The sequence below is a fragment of the Melanerpes formicivorus genome, unplaced genomic scaffold (genome assembly GCF_026170545.1).
Source record: "Melanerpes formicivorus ecotype bairdi unplaced genomic scaffold, bMelFor1.0.p_v2 SCAF_79, whole genome shotgun sequence".
In the NCBI taxonomy this organism is placed as follows: Eukaryota; Metazoa; Chordata; class Aves; order Piciformes; family Picidae; genus Melanerpes; species Melanerpes formicivorus.
The window spans coordinates 1,529,107-1,551,215 of record NW_027142431.1 but is presented as its reverse complement, the minus strand read 5'-3'; the positions used below and the strand labels follow the sequence as shown (position 1 = coordinate 1,551,215).

General features: G+C 47.8%; 1 protein-coding gene across 1 annotated transcript; it reads left to right on the top strand.

The window, feature by feature from the left end:
* Positions 1–58: 58 nt before the first annotated feature.
* MTERF3 (mitochondrial transcription termination factor 3) lies at positions 59–21,553 on the top strand. Its single transcript, XM_068164305.1, has 8 exons — positions 59–145; positions 608–959; positions 3,503–3,655; positions 4,698–4,887; positions 11,095–11,242; positions 12,916–12,987; positions 17,505–17,666; positions 21,309–21,553. The coding sequence occupies exons 2-8, from the start codon at positions 629–631 to the stop codon at positions 21,501–21,503; spliced, it is 1,251 nt and encodes a 416-aa protein (XP_068020406.1). The 5' UTR covers positions 59–145; positions 608–628; the 3' UTR covers positions 21,504–21,553.
* Positions 21,554–22,109: the final 556 nt, after the last annotated feature.

Sequence of the window (22,109 nt, the reverse complement as noted above, 5' to 3'; positions counted from 1 at the left end):
AGGTGGAGCCGGTGCCGTACCGCCCCTTTCGGGTAAGCGGTGGGAAGGGCTCTTTTCTGCCCGTCCCCTCCCGTTACCGAATGGTCTCGCCCGAGTTGGGGCGGGCGGGTAGGCAGGCACGTGGGCTGCGCCGCGCGTGGGGCAGGTGAGGAGTTGGGTGGGGCCGCGGCCGTGCCCACGCTCTAAGTCCTGTGTGCTGAGCTCGCTGCGTGTGGGAAGGGGGAGAGGGAGCGGGAGCGTGCCCTCAACACAGGCTGGGCTCGGAGGCTGCCGGCCTGGTGCGAGCGCGGCCTAGCCTGGCCGGGTGTCCCCCGGGCCTGTGGCGCGGAGTGAGGCGGAGGATCCCGTCCCTTGAGAAGGGTCGCGGTCCCAAGGAGAGCGGCTGTGGTACAGCGCAGCGAGCTGTGGCGTTCGGAGCTGGCTGCTCTCCTCGGTTACTCCTCCTCCGTTAAGTCACGCGTTTAAAGCCCCGGAGCGGCTCCGAAGCGCCTTGCGGAGGGTAATTTCTGCTTTGGCGCTGGGCGAGTTGCCGCTCAGGCTCTCAGCCCCGCGGGCCGGGTGAGGCGGCAGCGCCTGTGTTCTCCCTCAGCCCCTTCTCCCTCGGCAGGGCGCGGCGCTGGGGTGGAAGATGGCTTTGCGGGCCCGGCAGGTCTCCCGCTGGTGCTGCCTGCTGCGAGCGGCCCGTCCTGCTGAATTCCCTCGGAGGCTGAGCGGCCGGAGCAGCGCCACCCAGGCGTGCCCCGAGGCCACCCGTCTGGCTCTGCCGCCAGCCGCGAATGCCATTCTTACGTGGAGATGGCAGGCGTGCAGGCATGTGTCTGTAGGAAGCTGTTCTCCAGCTGGCAGTGCCAAGGATGGATCCTTTTCTTCGCCCCAAAGTAGTTTGCCTTCACCAATAAAAGAGGAAGAAGCAAAAGCAGAAACATTACCTGAGCTGAATGCAGAAATACAGTGTGAAGGTAAGAGGCTGTGAGGATGGCCATTAGTCCCAGACCTCCAAATCATGCTTTCAGCACTACCCTTGCTTCTCCCTTTTTGGCCTGTTTATCTGAAATATTTAGCTGAAGTTCCTGACTTTTGCTTGGTTTCAGTCTCATCCTTAACACAGAATTCTTATGGTCACTACCCTACGAAGAATGCCTGTAGGTAAAGATGAAATGGTTTGGGTCAAAATGTTGCTCTGGAGCTGCTGTTTGAAGACTTGTTAATGTGTAAAGCTCCCTGCAACAGCTGAGTGTTTGCCTTTCCCTCGTAGTGGTGCTGGTACAAAATAAAGGGGTTTGTTTGTGGGTTTTGGGGAGGCGAGGTTTGAGCAGGAGTGGGGAAAGCCACCCCTGAAGCAGCTCTTATCACAGCCCCTTTGTATGATGAGGAGAAAGTTCTTCACAGAAAGAGTTGTTAACCATTGGAATGTGCTGCCCAGGGAGGTGGTGGAGTCACCGTCCCTGGAGGTGTTCAAAAAGGGGTTGGACGTGGCACTTGAAGCCATGGTTTAGTAGTCATGAGGTGTTGAGTGACAGGTTGGACTTGATGATCTCTGAGGTCTTTTCCAACCTCATTGATTCTACGGTTCTATGAGAGATGAACAACAGGAGGCAGCAGCGCGAAGCCTGCGTGAGCGCTGCCCTGATGGGAAATGATTTATCCAGCTGCCCCCCGAGCAAAGGAGATAGCTACATGGTTGCCTTTGTGCTGTTGCCCTGAGGAGGTTGCCTCCATTTTTTTGTCCTTTTATATCTTAAAAATAAAAATCAAATAGCACTCTCTGAAAATAGTTCTGCTATGCCGAGGAAACTTGTGTGCAATCTTGTGTGTTCAGATTCTGCTTTGAGCCCAGCCAACTTGGATGCTACATAGTTTATTTCTGAGGTGGCTCAGAGGTGCCACTGAGATCTGGGTGTTTGTGCAGCTGGCTGTGGAAACTCTGCTGCACCAGCTCTGACAGGTCGACCAGCTCATATGTGTCTGCACCTGTGGTGCAGTTTATCTACATGCCAGATTTTTGTCTGCCAGCAGCCTTGTTGTGTATGTGTGTGTGTGGAATATATTGCCCAGTTAGCACTGTATGTAATGCAACCAAAATAATTGCTGACTGACTTTTTCTTTGGTAATTTGAGGTGTGTTTTCTGATGGGAGGTCTAAAGAACTTAAAGTAGGGGGTGGGGAAAAAGGATATCTGTGTTTCAGGAGTGGACCTTGCTGTATATTGGTTTGGTCCTCAACAGGTTGAAAGAAAATGCTTCACATCCATCTAGATTCCGAGAGAGTTCTTACTGCTATTTAAGGAGTAAACATTGCTGGAAACATTTTACTGTGCTTTTGTTTGTGAGGCTTTGAGAAAAAAGAAGAGGCAAGACCTTCAACAGCTCTTGAGCTAGTCTGTGCAGCTCTTCCTGGAATGTTAGGATCATCCTACTTACTTTGGAACTTACTTTGGTAGTTCTGGTGTGGCTTTGTTTTCCTGACATGGAAGAGTGTTGCCCTAGTCTCTAGGCATTCACTGTGTGAAGGTGCAGGGGAACAGAAAACCTCAATCCTGAAGAGTTCAGAGTTTGTGCTCTTTATCAGTAATCAGTTTGGTAGTTGAGGTGGATACTAGCAGCAAGCCTGCTCTAGCTGGTTTGAGCTTCTGAGAGGGGAGAATTTGGTCAGTTTAGAGAATATTTTTTTAAGAGACACTGAGCTCTGTGACTTCAAACACCTAAGGGGAGCGAGCATCATGATGTTTACTTGGAAACGTTAATGAGTAGGAAATGGAGCTTGGTTTCTTTAGCTGTTGGAGTGGTGGCGGTCAGCAGCCATTCTGTAATGGATAAAGCATGAGAGCTTGGTTGGAGCTGGCTGTGAAATACCTTGGAAGCTAAAACAGCTGGAGTTGAGGCATCAGATTCAGAAAAGGCACAATGCAGTGCCTTGTCAGGTGGTGAGAAATAGTCTTTGCAGTTGTCTTTGATCTAGATAGGATCAGGCAAGAATGCATTTGTGAAGACATGAAAGAAGATTCTTTCTCAAGAAGGTGGTATGATCTGTTATCTGCAGTGATCAAGGCAGAGGACTGAGGGCAGGTTTGCTGGGTACTGTGCTCAGATTTGGCCATGAGTGAGAGTTGATGGGCAGTGACAGGGAAACATAACAGCAACAGAAACTGAGAGCAGGGCCTGTATTTTCAGATAATAATCACAGAACGTTAGGGGTTGGAAGGGTCCTCAAAAGCTCATCCATCCCACCCCCCCTTGCTAGAGCAGGATCACCCAGGGCTGGTTACACAAGAACACATCCAAGCAGGTTTTGAATGTCTTCAGAGAAGGAGCCTTCACAGCCTCCCTGGGCAGCCTGCTCCAGTGCTGTCACCCTCACAGGGGAAAAGTTTTCCTTTACAGGCTGTTGATCTCACTTGTAGGCTTCCTGCATTTCAAAACAGGTTTTAAGAGATCAGTATAATGTTTGGGAGTAGCTTTGCCTTTCACAAAATGCATTTGAGCCTTCTCTGTTTGTTTGTTAGACTGGGAAGACATCCCACCTTCATCTGCTTTGGATTTGATTTCTGAGGAAGAAGCTGTGCAGATCGTTGCGGAACCGATTCTTCCCCTTCGGTCTTCCACGCTCCGAGATTATGTTGATTACTCTGAAACCCTGGCAAAACTGGTCCAACTAGGTATGTGTGGGTTTCTTTATCTGGATTGCCTATGCCTGGATCTTCAGAGACTCTATAATTTGTGTTCTGATCTTGCTGGTTGCCTTGTAAACTTGAAAATAGGAACTCTGGCCAACGAATGAGAGCAGCAGAATGGGATCCAGGTGGCCAGGAAGGCTAATGGTATCCTGTCTTCCATCAGGAACAGTGTGGCCAGCAGGAGCAGGGAAGCCATTCTGCCCCTGTACTCAGCACTGGTTAGGCCACACCTTGAGTCCTGTGTCCAGTTCTGGGCCCCTCAGTTTAGGAAAGATGTTGAGTTGTTGGAACATATCCAGAGAAGGGCAACAAAGTTGGGGAGGGGTCTGGAGCACATCCCTGTGAGGAGAGGCTGAGGGAGCTGGGGTGGTTTAGCCTGGAGAAGGGGAGGCTCAGAGACCTTCTTGCTGTCTACCAACTACTTGAAGGGAGATTGTATCCAGGTGGGGGTTGGTCTCTTCTCCCAGGCAACCAGCACCAGAACAAGAGGACACAGTCTCAAGGTTGTGGCTTCCTCCTCCCTGGAGGTGTTCAAGGCCAGGTTGGATGAGGCCTTGAGCTGAGTCTAGCTGAGAAGTGTCCCTGCCTATGGTGGTGAAGTTGCAGTAGATGATCTCTGAGGTCCTTTCAGTCTGAGCCATTCTATGATTCTGTGCAGCAAGAGTAGACCTCTGCATGTGTTACATGCTAGTATAGTTGATTCCTCACATGCATGATTCATTGCAAATATCTTCCTTCAAAAAACAAACCACAGCTTCACCGAATTTGAGGGGCTGGAAGGGAACTCAAAAGATCATCTAGTCTAACCCCCCAAACTCAGCAGAAGTGTCTAAAATAACTGCTTGTTTTATCTGGAATCTTTCCACAATACACATGGTGTTGTGACCTTGCTGTGTGGAGCAGTTCAAATGTGCTAAATCAGTGCAAAAAAGGAGTGGTCCTGTACATTTCACTGTGCCTTTGTGAAGCATAGGAAGTAGAGCCTGTCTTCAATTAAAGCAGTTTTCCATTTTCTTTGTTGTAGGAGTTGACTTATCCCAAGTTGAGAAACGCCAGAAGGCAGGTCAGCTCTTACTGACCTTGGACTTTGAAAAAGACATAAGAAAAATACTGCTGTTTCTTAAGGATGTGGGTGTGGAAGACAATCAGCTGGGACCATTCCTGACCAAAAATCCATTCATCCTAGCTGAAGATCTGGAAGCTTTGGAAACCAGGTAAGCCTTACAAATAGCAGCAGGGTGGTAAGCCCCTGGGCTTGAAGATCTGGTTTCCCAGTTGGTTTAACTTTGTCTGAAACTCTGTTGCTGTTGATGCCTTTTTCATAGAATCAGTAAGGTTGGAAAAGACCTCAAAGATCATCAAATCCAGCCTGTCACCCAACACCTCATGACTATTAAACCATAGCACCAAATGCTCCATCCAGTCCCCTCTTGAACACCTCCAGGGATGGTGACTCCACCACCTCCCTGGGCAGTGCATTCCAATGGCCAATGACTCTTTCTGGGAAGAACTTTCTCCTCACCTCCAGCCTATACCTCCCCTGGTGCAGTTTGAAACTGTGTCCTCTTGTTCTGGTGCCGATTGCCAGGGAGAAAAGACCAACCCCCTCCTGGCTACAACCTCCCTTCAGGGAGTTGTAGAGAGCAATAAGGTCTCCTCAAGCCTCCTCTTCTCCAGGCTAAGCAACCCCAGCTCCCTCAGCCTCTCCTCACAGGGCTGTGCTCCAGACCCCTCCCCAGCCTTGTTGCCCTTCTCTGGACACCTTCAAGAGTCTCAATGTCCTTCTTAAATCGAGGGGCCCAGAACTGGACACAGCACTCAAGGTGTGGCCTAGCTATTGCTGAGTACAGGGCACAATGACTTCCCTGCTCCTGCTGGCCACACTCTTCCTGATGCAGGCCAGGATGCCATTGGCCTTCTTGGCCACCTGGGCACACTGCTGGCTCATGTTAAGGTGGCTGTCAACCAGTACCCCCAGGTCCCTTTCTGCCTGGCTGCTCTCCAGCCACTCTGACCCCAGCCTGTAGCACTGCATGGGTTTGTTGTGGCCAAAGTGTAGCACCCAGCACTTGGACTTGATCACCCCATACTTCTCTGCCTTTCCAGCAGTCAGCATTAACAAGTGGTGGTATCATAAGTCAGCACCCTGAAAATTGAAAATGAAAATTGATCATGGGCAATTTTAACTGTTCATCTCTGTCACAGAGTATGCAGGTTTTCATCCTAGGCCACTTGCTTTGCCTATGTCAGCTCAGATGCCAAAATACTAGTCCCAGGGGATTTAGCTAGGTTTGTGAAACCATACTGACCTCTTCAGTCATGTTTTGAAACCCCTCTTCCAGATGATGTCTGCCCATACCTTGTGAATTCTGCAGCAAGACAAACAGATCAGCTCTCTTCTCTGTTTACATCTAATGGCAGCAGAAAGTTTAAGTTACTTTTGCTTTGTTCCCATTGTCCAGCTCAAACCTAGCCCAAGATTACAATGAACTAATTTTGTGTTCACACTGCTTTGACTCTACACTGTCCCTCAGTCTATAAAACAGACTTTCATTCTTAAAATTACTCAGCAGGCTTGCCTTAATCCAACAGTTCTTTTGCAGCAGAACTTCTGTGTGTGCACACTTTGTAGTGAGCTCAAAATGTAGAACCTCAGAGATCATATACTCCAACCTCCCTGCCATGGGCAGGGACACTTCTCAACTAGACTCAGCTGCTCAAGGCTTCATCTAACCTGGCCTTGAACACCTCCATAAAGGAGGTAGCCACAACCTCTATGGGCAGCCTATTCCAGAATCCCACCACCCTCATACTGAAGAACTTCTTCCTAAGATGCAGCCTAAACCTCCTCTCCTTTTTTGCACTGATTTAGCACATTTGAACTGCTCCACACAGCAAGGTCACAACACCATGTGTATTGTGGAAAGATTCCAGATAAAACAAGCAGTTATTTTAGACACTTCTGCTGAGTTTGGGGGGTTAGACTAGATGATCTTTTGAGTTCCCTTCCAGCCCCTCAAATTCGGTGAAGCTGTGGTTTGTTTTTTGAAGGAAGATATTTGCAATGAATCATGCATGTGAGGAATCAACTATACTAGCATGTAACACATGCAGAGGTCTACTCTTGCTGCACAGAATCATAGAATGGCTCAGATTGGAAAGGACCTCAGAGATCATCTACTGCAACCTCACCACCATAGGCAGGGACACTTCTCAACTAGATTCAGCTGCTCAAGGCTTCATCCAACCTGGCCTTGAACACCTCCAGGGAGGAGGTAGCCACAACCTCTATGGGCAGCGTATTCCAGAATCCCACCACCCTCATACTGAAGAACTTCTTCCTAACATGCAGCCTAAACCTCCTCTCTCTCAGCTTAAAACTGGTGCCCCTTGTCCTGTCTCTAGACACCCTTATGAAAAGACCTGCAGCCTTCCTGGAGGATCCCTTCAGCTATTGGAAGGCAGCTCTGTGGTGCCCCCAGAGTCTTCTCTTCTCCAGGCTGAACACCCCCAGCTCCTTCAGCCTGTCCTCGTAGCAGAGGTGCTCTAGAGGTGATCATCTCTGTGGTCCTTTTCTGGACTCTTAACAGCTCTGTGTGGTGCTTCTGCTGGGGACACCAGAACTGGAGGCAGTATTCAAAGTGGGGTCTCAGCAGAGTCAAGGGGCAGAATTCCCTCTCTTGCCCTGCTGCCCACACTCCTCTTGATGCAGCCTAGGATTTGATTTGCCTTGTGGGCTGCATGAATTCTAGACAAGACAGTCTGCCTCCTTGGCTCTCATTTGTAATAGCTGCTGAAGACAGAAATCTGAAAATAGGACTTTTTGGGCAGGGGCACATTATTAGACTCATGTTTAACACAGACCTGACTTCTCTTCTTTCTCTGTTCATCTATCCTCCTGTTCAGAAAGTGGCCTTTCAGAAACAACCTCCACAAAGAACCTGTGTCATTTTTCAGCAGTAGTTTTGAGTCTAGATGTCAAGAGTTGCTCATACCCATCTGAAGAGAGTATTTTGTTGTTGTTAAAATAAACATTCTAACTCTCCTGTGTAGTCAGATTTGCTTTTCAGGACAGGTCCTGTGGCACTGTCTGGTTAGGGAAGCAAGGGTCTGAACAGAGCAATCCAATTTCTTCCTCATTTTCTGCAGCTTGATCTTTTATTTGTTGTTGAGTTTTTTTTTTTGTTTCCCCACCAGTTTTATCTCTGGCACTGGTGAATGTTTTCCTACAGGCTTTAAAGTAAAGAGTGCTGCAGAGGGTGTATGGCAGACTGTGAAGTGAATGTGTCTCAGAGAGCTGTCTTTTGAAAGCCGAGTATCACCTTTGCATAAACACTTTGGTGCAGATGGACATGGTATTGGTTACATCACTCTGGAATGTTTTATTGCTATGGATTCCAGGTTGCCAGGAAACAAAACAAAAAATCCAATAGATTTGGCATTTGACTTCAGATAAACACTGTAAAAGTCAAAACATTCCATAATTCATAACAATCCTGACAGTTGCAAATCAGTGTCTGTAGTGCAGCTGCACCAGATGCTTTGTTTTATGGTACTGCTAATGATGACTTCAAACTCTTAACGTGCTACACAGAGCTGCTGACCCCTTCAGCAGAACAAGGGCTAACCTTGGTGCCAGCACTGATCTTTTTTTCTCAGACTTTGGTCAGGTTGGATGGTTGTGCTTTTTGAACATGCCTCTTGCTAAAGTCAGGTTGTTACAGTCTTGCCATCCCTCTTTTAAGTTCCTTGCTTTTCCAGGCTGTGAAGAAATGCTTCAGGTGTGAAGCTTAATGACTTGTTAACAGAAAACAAGTGGAGGGGTGTCAAGGCAACCAGGAGGTTTCCTTTCCAATCTGCTCATTTAGCTATGTGTCTAGAATGCTTGGCAGTTGTCACCCTTGAAAAATGGAGTGGAAGAAGTATGGTGTAGCCAAGCTGCAGCATTCAAAACATAATGTGATCATTTTTGAAGGGCCCATTGTTTACTGTTGTGTTCTGTGTTTCTCCCCTTCCAGACCTCTCCTTGTCTCATAATGTTCCTGCAGCCAGTTCCATCAGCATCCTCTGGAGCCTAGGCTGCTATCTTCTGCTGGGGTACCTGCTCAGTTAGCAAATGGTCCTCTAGAGGTTTTGGGCTTGTGATGACTTCATTTTGGAGGGTTTGTGGAAAAAGAGGGAGGTTGTAGTGACTGGAAGATACTTTTCTTTCTCCCCACAAGACATGATTTGACACACAGCCTCTCTTCTCACTGAATATCTGCTTCTGCAGAATGTTCTGCAATCTGTGTAGTGTCTTAATTACTGCCAGATAAAAACATCAATTGTCCCAAATTCATCTGACAGTAAATCCTTCTGTATGTGCTCATCTATAACCAGAGCAAACCTCTTCAAATTGTAGTTTAGGTTTATCATAATGGATGGCACATGGGCCAATTGCATCTCTCTTTTGTGCTGCATTTCCCCTCCATTACCTTGTCTGGGAGCTGTGGTGATAACCTACTCCAAGTACCACAGTATCACTAAGGTTGGAAAAGACCTCAAAGATCATCAAGTCCAACCTGTCACCCAACACCTCATGACTATTAAACCATGGAACCAAATGCTCCGTCCAGTCCCCTCTTGAACACCTCCAGGGATGGGGACTCCACCACCTCCCTGGGCAGTGCATTCCAATGGCCAATCTCTCTTTCTGGGAAGAACTTTCTCCCCACCTCCAGCCTAAACCTCCCCTGGTGCAGTTTGAAACTGTGTCCTCTTGTTCTGGTGCTGATTGCCAGGGAGAAGAGATCAACCCCCTCCTGGCTACAACCTCCCTTCAGGGAGTTGTAGAGAACAAGAAGGTCTCCCCTGAGCCTTCTCTTCTCCAGGCTAAGCAACCCCAGCTCCCTCAGCCTCTCCTCACAGGGCTGTGCTCCAGACCCCTCCCCAGCCTTGTTGCCCTTCTCTGGACACATTCAAGTGTCTCAATGTCCTTCTTAAACTCAGGGGCCCAGAACTGGACACAGGACTCAAGGTGTGGCCTAACCAGTTCAGAGTATAGGGGCACAATGACTTCCCTGCTCCTGCTGGCCACACTCTTCTTAATGCAGGCCAGGATGCCATTGGCCTTCTGGGCCAGCTGGGCACACTGCTGGCTCATGTTAAGGTGGCTGTCAATCAGCACCCCCAGGTCCCTCTCTGTTTGGGAGCTCTTCAGCCACTCTGACCCCAGCCTGTAGCTCTGCATGGGATTGCCATGGCCAAAGTGCAGCACCCAGCACTTGGACTTGTTGAATGCCATCCCATTGGTCTCTGCCCATCTGTCTAACCTGTTGAGGTCCCGCTGCAGAGCCCTTCTTCCCTCTAACTGACCAACATCTGCTCCTAACTTGTTGTCATCTGCAAATTTGCTGATGACTGACTCAATCCCCTCATCCAGATCATCAATAAAGATGTTAAAGAGCACAGGGCCCAGCACTGATCCCTGGGGGACGCCACTGGTGCCTGGCTGCCAGCTGGCTGTGGCACCATTCACCACCACTCTCTGGGCTCAGCCTCCAGCCAGTTCCTAACCCAGCTCCGAGTGCTGCTGTCCAAGCCATGAGCTGACGCTTAGCCAGGAGTTTGCTGTGGGGGATGGTGTCAAAGGCCTTGCTGAAGTCCAGGTAGACTACATCCACAGCCTGCCCCACATCCACCAGATGTGTAGTACTTGCAGTGAGATTTCACTTTCATCAAATTCAATAACGTTTGGGAAAAGTTTTGGATTGGGAAGAAAGGAGAAAAAATAAAAAGCTGTGTTAAACATAAAAACTTTACTCAGCTCTTTCTCCTTTCTGATAACCAGATGTCCTGGAACTTAATCATTGAGCAGTGACTGAAAGTAGGGAGCTGTTGTAACAGAAGTAACCAGCTGCTTGAGAAATGTCTTTTTGGGCACTGTCTCTACAGACAGCATTGTTGTGTGGTGTATCTACTCCAGTGCTGTTGGCAGAGCAGGGATGTATGAGTTACAGTACTCTGTTCTTTCAGCAGTAGAAGTGGAATTCATTAAAAGAGCAAAAGGCTGTGTGTCTCTTCTTGTCCATGCCCTGTGATGATCTATTAATGTGTTTGCAATCTAGGAGACAGGCTGGTAGTTAAGGGTAGGTGAACATAGTTATCTGCTGAAGTACAGCTGGAAGGAGTTAAAATCTGTCTTCAGCACTGACATTCTGCTCTGAGGTTTATTTTACTTCTCATTAATTGGAAGGGATGGTATTTTGCTTTTCTGATAACTGCAGATTTCCCCCTAATTATTTTTGGCAGGGGTTGCATGTTCATGCTAGAACATCTGTCTCTTTATAAGATATCACAGAGGAATTTAAGCAAGTACTGAATAAAGGGAGGCAATAAAATTTTCATCACTGGATTTCATTTTGTTTTTGTTCTCTTTCTAGAGTGGCTTACCTAAAATCAAAAAAATTTGATGAGGCAGATATTGCTCAGATGGTCTCAAGAGCTCCATACTTGCTCCTGTTTTCAGTGGAAAGACTGGATAACAGACTGGGCTTCTTCAAAAATGAACTTGGTCTCAGTGTGAAAAAGGTAAAAACTAGACACTGAAGTCTTCAGGTACTTTGTTAGTTACAACTGTGTGGGCTTGGAACTCCCAATACTGTGTTTGGAGTTGCCCACAAACCATTAGTGACACTGACAGAGGAGGATGAGATGCTTTTAACTGTATATAGAAGTCATGTGGACATCTGACATTCAAAGGTCCTGAATTGCAGTTCTTGGATCACAGTATCACAGGATGTTAGGGGTTAGGACCTCTGGAGAACTTCAAGTCTAGCCCCCCTGCCAGAGCAGGAGCAGAGAATCCAGCACAGGTCACACAGGAACACATCCAGACAGGGCTGCAAAGGCTTTAGAGGAGGAGACTCCACAACCTCTCTGGGCAGCCTGCTCCAGGGCTCTGTGACCCTCACAGTAAAGTTCTTCCTCATATTGAGGTGGAACTTCCTGTGCTGTAGTTTCCATCCATTGCCCCTTGTCCTATCCCAGGGCAGAAGTGAGCAGAAGCTGTCCCTGCCCCTTCCTGACCTCTAGCCCTCAGATATTGATAGACATTGATCAGATCCCCTCTGTCTTCTCCTCTCCAGCCCCAGGGCTCTCAGCCTCTCTTCACAAGGCAGTGCTCCAGTCCCTTCAGCATCCTTGTATCTCTTCCCTTGGACTCTCTCCAGCACATCCCTGTCCCTCTTGAACTGGGGAGCCCAGAACTGGATGCAATATTCCATGTGGGGCCTCACTAGGGAACATGATCTGCTGCAGGTTATTGTCAAGCAAGCATGTGTGTCCAGTTTTGCTCTCTGAGGTGGGCCAGAGGACTGAATCCATTGCTGAAACAGCAAGCAGGGTTTTTAGCTTGAAGAAAACTAAGTGACTCATGTCAGCTCTTCAAAATACTGCAACATCCTTCAGTCATTAGTTAACAAATAGCCTAACTAAATGTCAAATCATTTGCTCAGAGTAATCCCTGGGTTTTCTCATGAGTGCTTAACACATTACATGCTTGGCAGGTATTTATTTGGCATGCTTTGGGATCTTCAGGGTAAGTAGTAGTGGGAGTTTCCTGCAATAAGCAGGCAGAGTTAGCTGTTCCCTGCGTTAGTTGGAGACTGCACTAAATGCCAAGTTCCAAGTGGAATCTGGTGCTCTATTAGCTGAACAGTCTCAGCTATCACAGTGCCTGTTGCTGGCCTTCCAGTGCTTGAGGTGAAAAGGGTTTAGGCACTGCCTGGTACTCAGGGCAGATTATAAGTAATTACATGGCTTAGAGGTTGTGGAGTAGTTTCTTATATTGCCATGAGATCTAACCAGATCCTGAGGCAGACAAATTCCACTGCTGCTGAAAAGGCCTTTTATAGCCTCTTGCCAGGTAGTGCTTGGCTTACATTTTTTTTAAAGAAGGTGGGAAGGAACAACTTGAGCACTGAGCAGGCTTTCTGATTTTGGGGTAGACTTTCATTCCCTCCTCCTGTCTATTTTACAGCACTTACTTATTGCTTTCCAAAGTAACATATCTGAATGACTTAATCTGCTGCAGCTTCATGCAAGCTTATCTTTGGAGCAGAGGTAAAATGAAATGCAAGTGGAAGTGCATCCCTCTTCCAACTGGGTAAACAAAGTTGATAGGAGATCTCTTTGTTTCACAGATGGCTTCACAAACAAGCTTTCAGCAATGATCTTTCTTTGTCTCTTTTTCCTAACTGTAGACAAAGGATCTGGTGATTCGGCTTCCAAGGCTCCTGACTGGCAAATTAGAGCCTGTAAAAGAAAATCTGGAGGTGAGTAGACATTAAATATGTGTTGTGTATCCCAGTAGTGGAAGAGTTGTCAGGAAGGGATTTTGTTTAGGGGATTGAGACAGTCATCAGCAAATTTGCAGATGACACCAAGTTGGGAGCAGATGTTGGTCAGTTAGAGGGTAGAAGGGCTCTGCAGAGGGACCTCGACTGACTGGACAGATGGGCAGAGTCCAATGGGATGGCATTTAACAAGTCCAAATGCTGGATGCTGTACATTGGCTACAACAACCCCATGCAGAGCTACAGGCTGGGGTCAGAGTTGCTGAGAGCTGCCAAACAGAAAGGGACCTGGGGGTGCTGATTGACAGCTGCCTAAACATGAGCCAGCAGTGTGCCCAGCTGGCCAAGAAGGCCAAGGGCATCCTGGCCTGCATCAAGAATAGTGTGGCCAGCAGGAGCAGGGAAGTCATTGTGCCCTGTACTCAGCACTGGTTAGGCCACACCTTGAGTACTGTGTCCAGTTCTGGCCCCTCAGTTTAAGAAGGACATTGAGACACTTGAACGTGTCCAGAGAAGGGCAACAAGGCTGGGGAGAGGCCTTGAGCACAGCCCTGTGAGGAGAGGCTGAGGGAGCTGGGATTGCTTAGCCTGGAGAAGAGGAAGCTCAGGGGTGACCTCATTGCTCTTTACAACTACCTGAAAGGTGGTTGTAGCCAGGAAGGGGTTGGTCTCTTCTCCCAGGCAACCAGCACCAGAACAAGAGGACACAGTCTCAAGCTGTGCCAGGGTAAGTTTAGGCTGGAGGTGAGGAGAAAGTTCTTCCCAGAAAGAGTCATTGGCCATTGGAATGTGCTGCCCAGGGAGGTGGTGGAGTCCCCATCCCTGGAGGTGCTCAAGAGGGGATTGGATGTGGCACTTGGTGCCATGAGGTCTGTGGTGACAGTTGGACTTGTTGATCTTTGAGGTCTCTTCCAACCTTAGTGATACTGTGATACTGTGAAGAGAGAGTTCCTTGAGGACAGTCCTGCACAGGGAGAATCTAATGAAATAACTTTAGTGGAGATCCAAAATAACTGAGGATTTTAAGATTTCTTTTCTTCTATAGCTTGCAAGCTTACAGGGAGCAGTATCTTAGCTTGTGTTCTGCTCTGATGTAGGTTAGAAGCTGACTTGGATTGTCCTTGAGAATCTGGGAGCAAGATCTGTGCAGTTGGTTATTTTCCTCTTGGCAGGTAGCTGGTGTGCCAAAATGTGCATTTGACACCTATTGTCTGATAGCAGATGGTCATTATTAAGAACTGTTGGGTAAATAACTTCAAACCCCCAGGGATTCCTTTCCCTTCAGAAAATGTAGCTATGTATTGGTTTAATTATTGTGCTGTAAAGTTATCTAGGCCAAGCAGCATGATGTAGTGTAACAAGTTGAGAAATCCCATTATCCTATAATGCCTATGTGTTAAAATACATAATTTTCAGACAGATTCATTGCTCTGAAGCCATTAAACACTGGGAATCTTGCAGTCTGAAATGTGTGTGTGTGTGGTAAGGGAGGAGACTGGAAAGTAGCAGACTGTTCCAATTAATAGTGCTTTCTTTTTAATGAACATTGTTTCCACAGGCTGGGGGATTCAGTATGTTATAATCAGCCCGGGTTTAAGAGCCTCAGTTCTGTTCTCTCCACCAAAAACTATATAGTATAGCAGCCTATTTTTAACAGGAGAGAGAGAGGAAGGACTTTTAGATTGTTACTGACAGAATCTACTGATACTTAGAGGCTCCAGCCTTGCAGGAGGTTGGATGCCTTCAGAGTCAGAATCTGAGTTCAGCCCTGTTGTTGTGGTTTAATGAGCAGACAGATTGCTCTATTGCTCCAAAAGGAGCAAAAGAATAACCCTCTCACCAATGCATTGGATGGTATTGGAAAGCTTAAATGGAAAGGCTATTTACAAACTACAGTGCTGCAGTCTTGCTCTCAGTTGTGTATCACAATGCAGTGAGCCTCTAGGAGACTCAGGGGAGACCGTATTGCTGTCTACAACTCCCTGAAAGGAGGTTGTGGCCAGGTGGGGGTTGGTCTCTTCTCCCAGGCAACCAGCACCAGAACAAGAGGACACAGTCTCAAGCTGGGAGGGGAGGAAGAGCAGACAAGAACAAACCAGGAGTTGAAATACCTGGTTGTAGTTGCCTCTAGAACCAAAAAGAGGGAGATGATTCTCCCCTCTCTACTCCATTCTGGTGAGACCCCACCTGGAGTACTGTGTCCAGTTCCAGAACCCCTAGTACAGTAAAAGATCTGGAGGTGCTGGAAGGTGTCCAGAGAAGGGCCACGAGGATGAGCAGAGGGCTGGAGCTGCTCTGCTGTGAGGACAGACTGAGAGAGTTGGGGCTGTTCAGTCTGGAGAAGAGAAGGCTCCAAGGAGACCTTCTTGTGGCCTTCCAGTATATGAAGGGGGCTCCAAGAAAGCTGGGGAGAGATTTTTGAGGGTGTCAGGGAGTGATAGGACTTGGGGTATTGGATCCAAGCTAGAAGAGGGCAGATTGAGCTTGGATGTTAGGAAGAAGTTGTTCCCCATGAGGGCAGTGAGAGACTGGCACAGGTTGCCCAGGGAGGTGGTGGAAGCCTCCTGCCTGGAGGTTTTTGCAGCCAGGCTGGCTGTGGCTGTGAGCAACCTGCTGTAGTGTGAGGTGTCCCTGGGCATGGCAGGGGGTTTGGAACTGGATGATCCTTGAGGTCCCTTCCAACCCTGACAATTCTCTGATTCTATGAATCTAAGACTCTGGAAATCCTAAGGTGGCTTCAAAACCCAGATTTTAAGCCTCTCCCTTTGTGTTTACCACGTGGTTTTGGCAGAGAGCTGCAGCCCTGGCACATGGAACTGGAAAATCAGAAAGCACCACTTCTTTTGCCAGCTGAAGAACTACCTGAGTTGGATTTGAAAGTCTGTGTTGACTGGCAGGCACATCTGCTCCAGGACTGCAAACAAGCTGTTTGTGAATGTCACTGGAGGATAGCAGAAATGACTGAGTTACCAGACACTCCTGTATGCTGAATTCCTTTCTCAACAGCTCTATGAACTGTTTGCCATGCTGCACTTTGGGAGGAGTGCTCATGAGTTTATTGAAAGAATGTGTTGTGTTTTCCTTTTGGGAAACCATAATTAAAGGCAGTCTCTGCAAAAGCCATCTTGCTTTGGACATTAGCAGCTCTGAGATAAACTGGATGCATTGCATGTTCTACTCATCTCTTGCAGGTTCAACAGACTTCAGGTGAAGTCTACAGGGCTGAAATAGTACTCTCTAATATGAAATTTTATATAGATATATATATATATATATAAAAAATTGGCTACAGTAGCAAAAGAACCAGCACAGAAACAAAAGTAGTCACTAGCTAAGGGATTGCTGTGGGCTACAGAGCTCATCAGCTCTGCAAGGAGAAAGTCTCTTGACAGCTTAGCACTGAAGCTGATAAAAGACTCTTAGGGGAGAATTTTTATGCTTGCAACTGCCTTCCAAACTGAGGCACATCTCTTTCTGTGCATAGGCAAGCTGAAAAAGACATAGCATTCACTGAATCACAGAATCACTGAGGTTGGAAGAGACCTCAAAGATCATCAAGTCCAACCTGTCACCACAGAGCTCATGACTAGACCATGGCACCAAGTGCCACATCCAATCCCCTCTTGAACACCTCCAGGGATGGGGACTCCACCACCTCCCTGGGCAGCACATTCCAACAGCTAACAACTCTCTCAGTGAAGAACTTTCTCCTCACCTCCAGCCTAAACTTCCCCTGGTGCAGCTTGAGACTGTGTCCTCTTGTTCTGGTGCTGGTTGCTAGAGAGAAGAGACCAACCCCTTCCTGGCTACAACCACCCTTCAGGTAGTTGTAGACAGCAAGGTCACCCCTGAGCCTCCTCTTCTCCAGGCTAAGCAACCCCAGCTCCCTCAGCCTCTCCTCACAGGGCTGTGCTCAAGGCCTCTCACCAGCCTTGTTGCCCTTCTCTGGACACATTCAAGAGTCTCAATGTCCTTCTTAAACTGAGGGGCCCATGACTGGACACAGGACTCAAGGTGTGGCCTAACCAGTGCAGAGCACAGGGCACAATGACTTCCCTGCTCCTGCTGGCCACACTCTTCCTGATGCAGGCCAGGATGCCATTGGCCTTCTTGGCCAGCTGGGCACACTGCTGGCTCATGTTCATCTGCTGTCAACCAGTCCCCCCAGGTCCCTCTCTGCCTGGCTGCTCTCCAGCCACTCCGACCCCAGCCTGTAGCTCTGCCTGGGGTTGTTGTGGCCAAAGTGCAGAAGTCCTCTTTCCTTCAGGGATCCTCAATGAACAAATTACACTTTAAATCCAGAATCTGAGACAGTTTGCCCTGACTCGAAGACCCGGAGTGACAGCTCTGACTGTGGGGTGCATTCCTGTTGCTGCGGGACAAAGGGTAGAAAAATTTGGCACTGGTTTATTTCAGTGGCATTTCGAAGCCAAACTGAGTTTGCTGTGGCTGACTTTGGTAGATAAAATTGTGCTCTTTGTGTTGGTTTTTTTCAGGTTTGTCGGAGTGAACTCGGTTTTCAGCGTAAGGAAGTTCAGCAGATTGCGTTTAAAACCCCCAAGATTTTAACTGCAAGCAAAAAGAGGCTGAGGCAGACGTTTGACTACTTGCACAACGTCATGGGCATTCCCCACAGCATGCTCACTCGTTTTCCTCAGGTGAGCTGTTCATCTGGGAACAAAGTGTAGGTGCTCTCTGCACAGCTGCTTCACTACTTCAGTGCTGAAGGTGGAGCCTCACTAGATGCTGGGCATGCAGGAGTTCTTCAACTTGTCTGTGAGCTTTACTCTAATTGGAATAACTTCTATTAGCAGTTCAGCCCCCATGGAAGATTCTGGTGTGGAAGTGCCCTCTTTCTGCATCTGGCATATGGAACACCACTACCCTCAGTCTTCTAAGTTTTCAACAGAATAGTTCACAGAATCACAGAATGTTAGGGATTGAAAGTGACCGCAGAAGATCAGCCAGTCCAAACCCCCTGCCAGAGCAGGATCACCCAGGGCAGGTCACACAGGAACACATCCAGGTGAGTCTGGAAAGTCTCCAGAGAAGGAGACTCCACAACCTCTCTGGGCAGCCTGCTCCAGGAATCTGCCACTCTTACAGGTAAAAAGTTTTCCCTTCTGTTCCTGTGGCACCTCCTCTGCTCCAGCTTGCCCCCAGTGCCCCTTGTCCTGTCCTTGGACAGCCCTGAGCAGAGCCTGGCTCCATCCTCCCCACGCTGCCCTGCACATCTTTATCAACAGCAATGAGGTCACCCCTCAGGCTCCTCTGCTCCAAGCCCCAGCTCCCTCAGCCTGTCATCACAGGGAGATGTTCCACTGTCTTCAGCAGCTTTGTGGTGCTGTGCTGAACTCTCTCAAGCAGTCCCCTGAGGTACTTCCTGAACTAGTTCTGCTCATTTCTTCTGGATTCATGCAAGAGAAATTACTGCCTGTTTGGAGATTCCTTGTCCTGAAGTCTCACCTAGCAGAAGGGAAGACAGATCACACTGAAAATATGTTAATTAGAAAACACAGATGTATAGACATTTATTTGGGATTTATCTAGTTAAAAAATAGGGGTTTTTCAATTCTGGGATCTGAAAACATAGTGTAAAGATAAAAATCTTCTGTCCATTAAGCAATGAGTTTCTCATTCATCTTCCAATAGCTGAGGGGGGTGTACAAGAAGGATGGAGAGAGACTGTTTATAAGGGTCTGTAATGATAGGATGAGGGGCAATGGTTTGAAATGAGAGAAGAGTAGATTTAGAGTGGATGTAAGGAACAAGCTCTGCACCATGAGGATAGTGGAACATTGCAACAGGTTGCTGAGGGAGGGAGTTGGGACCCCATCCCTGGAGGTATTCAAGGTGAGGCTCAAGAGAGCTCTGTGCAACCTAATCTAGTCGTGGATGTCCCTGCTGACTGCAGAGGGAGCTGGAATGGAGGATCTTTGGAGCTCCCTTCCAACCCAAACCATTCTGCTTCCTATTGTTGCAGCAATAACTAAAAAAAGTAAAAGTCACAAGAGTGCAAATAGACTTTAGTTGCTTGTTGACTGCTTTCATTTTTCCTATCTCCTCATTGCTGTTACTTTGTCACGAATGAAAAGTTGAAAGCATTAGTCACTTCCTCCGCTGCTGACAGGCAGTCACCCTAGCTTCTTACAAGGGGGGAAAAAAAAGGACAAATTAGAACTTCAGAACTACAAACATTTTCTTCCTCAAGCAAGTCAGTCTAGTAGTGAAATAAACTGTTTAATCCAACTGGCTGAACACCCAAAATTGTCAGGGGTAATAAAAGTATTCCCTCGGGTCAGCCCACCCCATGTGGCGAAAGAAGCCAAAGGCACTACCTTGGGGGACAAACAATTTAGTAGGGCCTGTTATGACAGGACAAGAGGGAGATTTAGAGGAGAGAGAAGGAAGAATGTTATGTCACACTGAGGGTGGTGAGATCCTGGCCCGGGTTGCCCAGAGAGGTGGTAGATTAGATGCCCCATCCCTGGAATCATTACAGATGAGGTGGTTTGGAGCTCTGAACAACCTGCTCTAGTTGCAGGTGTCCCTGCTTGACTGCAGGGTGGGTAGGACTGGATGAACTTTAAAGGTCCCATCCAACCCAAAGCAGTCTGGGATTCTGTGCTATTTCATATATCTTTACTTAACAAGGATGCTTGCTGTAACTCCAGTCTGTCTCACTTGTGTACTCCTTGACCTGTAAACAGCCACAAATATTGGTCACTTCTCAGTTGCCTTGTTGTTAGCTTCATGGTGGTTCACCTCATTATTTCCCTTCACTTTATTTGGAAAAGAAAGAGGAGAGTTTCTTCTCCTCTTTGTTCTTGCTGCAGTCACCCTCTCTCTTCCCTGTTCTTCCCTTCCAGCCTCAAACTGTGAGCCATGGGATATGGCTAGAGCAGCTCAGTCTGGGTATGGGCTGGCCATTAACTTTTGCAGCTCCAGAAGGATACTTGTCTCCATCTGTTCTTGCTTCTATCCTGATTGACAGTGCTGGAAAGAAGAGGCACACAGGAATTGACTTATTTATTTTTGTCAAATCCTCTCTGGTGTTGCAGCTGCTGCTGTAACCACCCTTCCTGTCAGCCAGATCCATAAATGGTGGCTAAGGATTTTTCCCCTGGGTTCTGCTTCCCCCTCTAAATTCAAGGAAGGCAGAGGAGGGACAGGGATTTTGCTATCTGTCCCAGTTCAGATTAGTTTGCATCCTCCTGAAACCTCTCCTCCAGTGGTGCAGTCATTCCTTTTTACTAAAAACTGCTCCCTCTCATCACTCTAGCATTCATGTTTTCTCCATTATCTTCTTTAAAGCAGCATCTTTCTCTTTGGAAATGCAGAGTAAGATCTCTGCCTTCAAGATGTCTTAGCTGTGCATCTCTTGGCTTCCCCACTTCTCTCCCTTTTTGGATGTTCCACTGATGTTTTTCATTTGATTTTTTTTTTCCATTTTTCCCTTGCCTTTGTTCTCACCTTTGACTAGAATTCTTTGTGACAATTATCTTCACAGGTAGGCATCACTGTGCAGCAGAGGACAAGTGGCCCTGATTTCCCTTGTGTGTGTCCGCATACTCTGTTGAGGTTCTCTTCCCCCTTTGCTCTGCCCTGCCGAGGCTGCATCTGGAATATTGTGTCCAGTACTGGGCCCCTCAGTTCAGGAAGGACCTCAGGGAACTGCTTGAGAGAGTCCAGCACAGAGCCACAGAGATGCTGAAGGCAGTGGAACATCTCCCTGTGAGGGCAGGCTGAGGGAGTTGAGGCTCTATAGCTTGGAGCAGAGGAGCCTGAGGGGTGACCTCATTCATATTGATAAAGATGTGCAGGGTGAATGCCAAGAGGCTGGAGCCAGGCTCTGCTGAGTGATGCCCAATGACAGCAGAAGGGGCACTGGTGGAAGATGAGGCATAGGAAGTTCCATGGAAACAGGAGGAATCAATTTTTCCCTGTGAGGGTGACAGAGCCCTGGAACAGGCTGCCCAGGGGGGTTGTGGAGTCTCCCTCTCTGGAGAGATTCAAGACCTGCCTGGATGTGTTCCTGTGTGATCTGCTCTAGGTGATCCTGCTCTGGCAGGGGGCTTGGACTGGATGATCTCTGGAGATCCCTTCCAGCCCCTAACATTGTGTGATTCTGTGTAATTCAAATACTCTGAAATGGATGAAAAGATGCACATATTTTGTTGGTCTGTTTTTTTCGCCCCCCCCTAGATCTCCACTTTTCAATGCTTTCATTTTACAATCAGCAGAGTCTGTAATTTAGGCAATGTAAAAGATTCTTCCCTTTCTTTTCTTTCCTTTCCTAGGTTTTCAACTCCAAGCTGTTACGAATCAAGGAGAGACATATGTTTCTTAAATTCTTGGGAAGAGCCCAGTATGACCCAGCACAACCCAGTTACATCTCTCTGGACCAGTTAGTATCCTTACCCGATGAGGTGTTTTGTACAGAGATTGCCAAAGCTTCAATGCAGGACTTTGAAAAATTCTTAAAAACACTTTAATTAGTAACACATGTAAAACAAAAGGCTAGAATAAAGTCAGGAAATATGTACCTCCCCTTTATGGTCTCTTAATAGTTACTGGTTTAAGAAGTTGTTGCTTAAGAAACAGTAGTACTGATTTGATTCTCCCCCTCTGCACCACTCTGGTGAGACACCACCTGGAGCACTGTCTCCAGTTCTGGAGCCTCTATTACAAGAGAGATCTGGAGGTGCTGGAGTGCATCCAGAAGAGGGCCATGAGCATGAGCAGAGGGCTGAAGCTCCTTTGCTATGAGGACAGGTTGAGAGAATTGGGGGTGTCCAGTTTGGAGAAGAGAAGGCTCTGAGGAGACCTTCCTGTGGCCTTCCAGTATCTGAAGAGGGCTGTGAAAAAGCTGGGGAGGGACTTTTTAGGGTGTCAGGGAGTGATAGGACTGGGGAGGGATGGATCCAAATTAGAGGAGGGGAGATTTAGATTAAACATGAGAAACAAGTTCTGCACCATGAGGGTAGTGAAACACTGCAACAGGTTGCCCAGGGAGGTGGTTGAGGCCCCATCACTGGAGATATTCAAGGTGAGGCTCAACAGGGCTCTGGGCAACCTGATCTAGTGGAGGATGCCCCTGC

Coding starts and splice junctions, on each gene's coding strand:
- MTERF3 (XM_068164305.1), top strand. CDS start 629: ATGGCTTTGCGGGCCCGGCAGGTCTCCCGCTGGTGCTGCCTGCTGCGA. Junction 3,656..4,697: donor GGCAAAACTGGTCCAACTAG/GTATGTGTGGGT, acceptor TCTTTGTTGTAG/GAGTTGACTTATCCCAAGTT. Junction 17,667..21,308: donor TGCTCACTCGTTTTCCTCAG/GTGAGCTGTTCA, acceptor TTCCTTTCCTAG/GTTTTCAACTCCAAGCTGTT.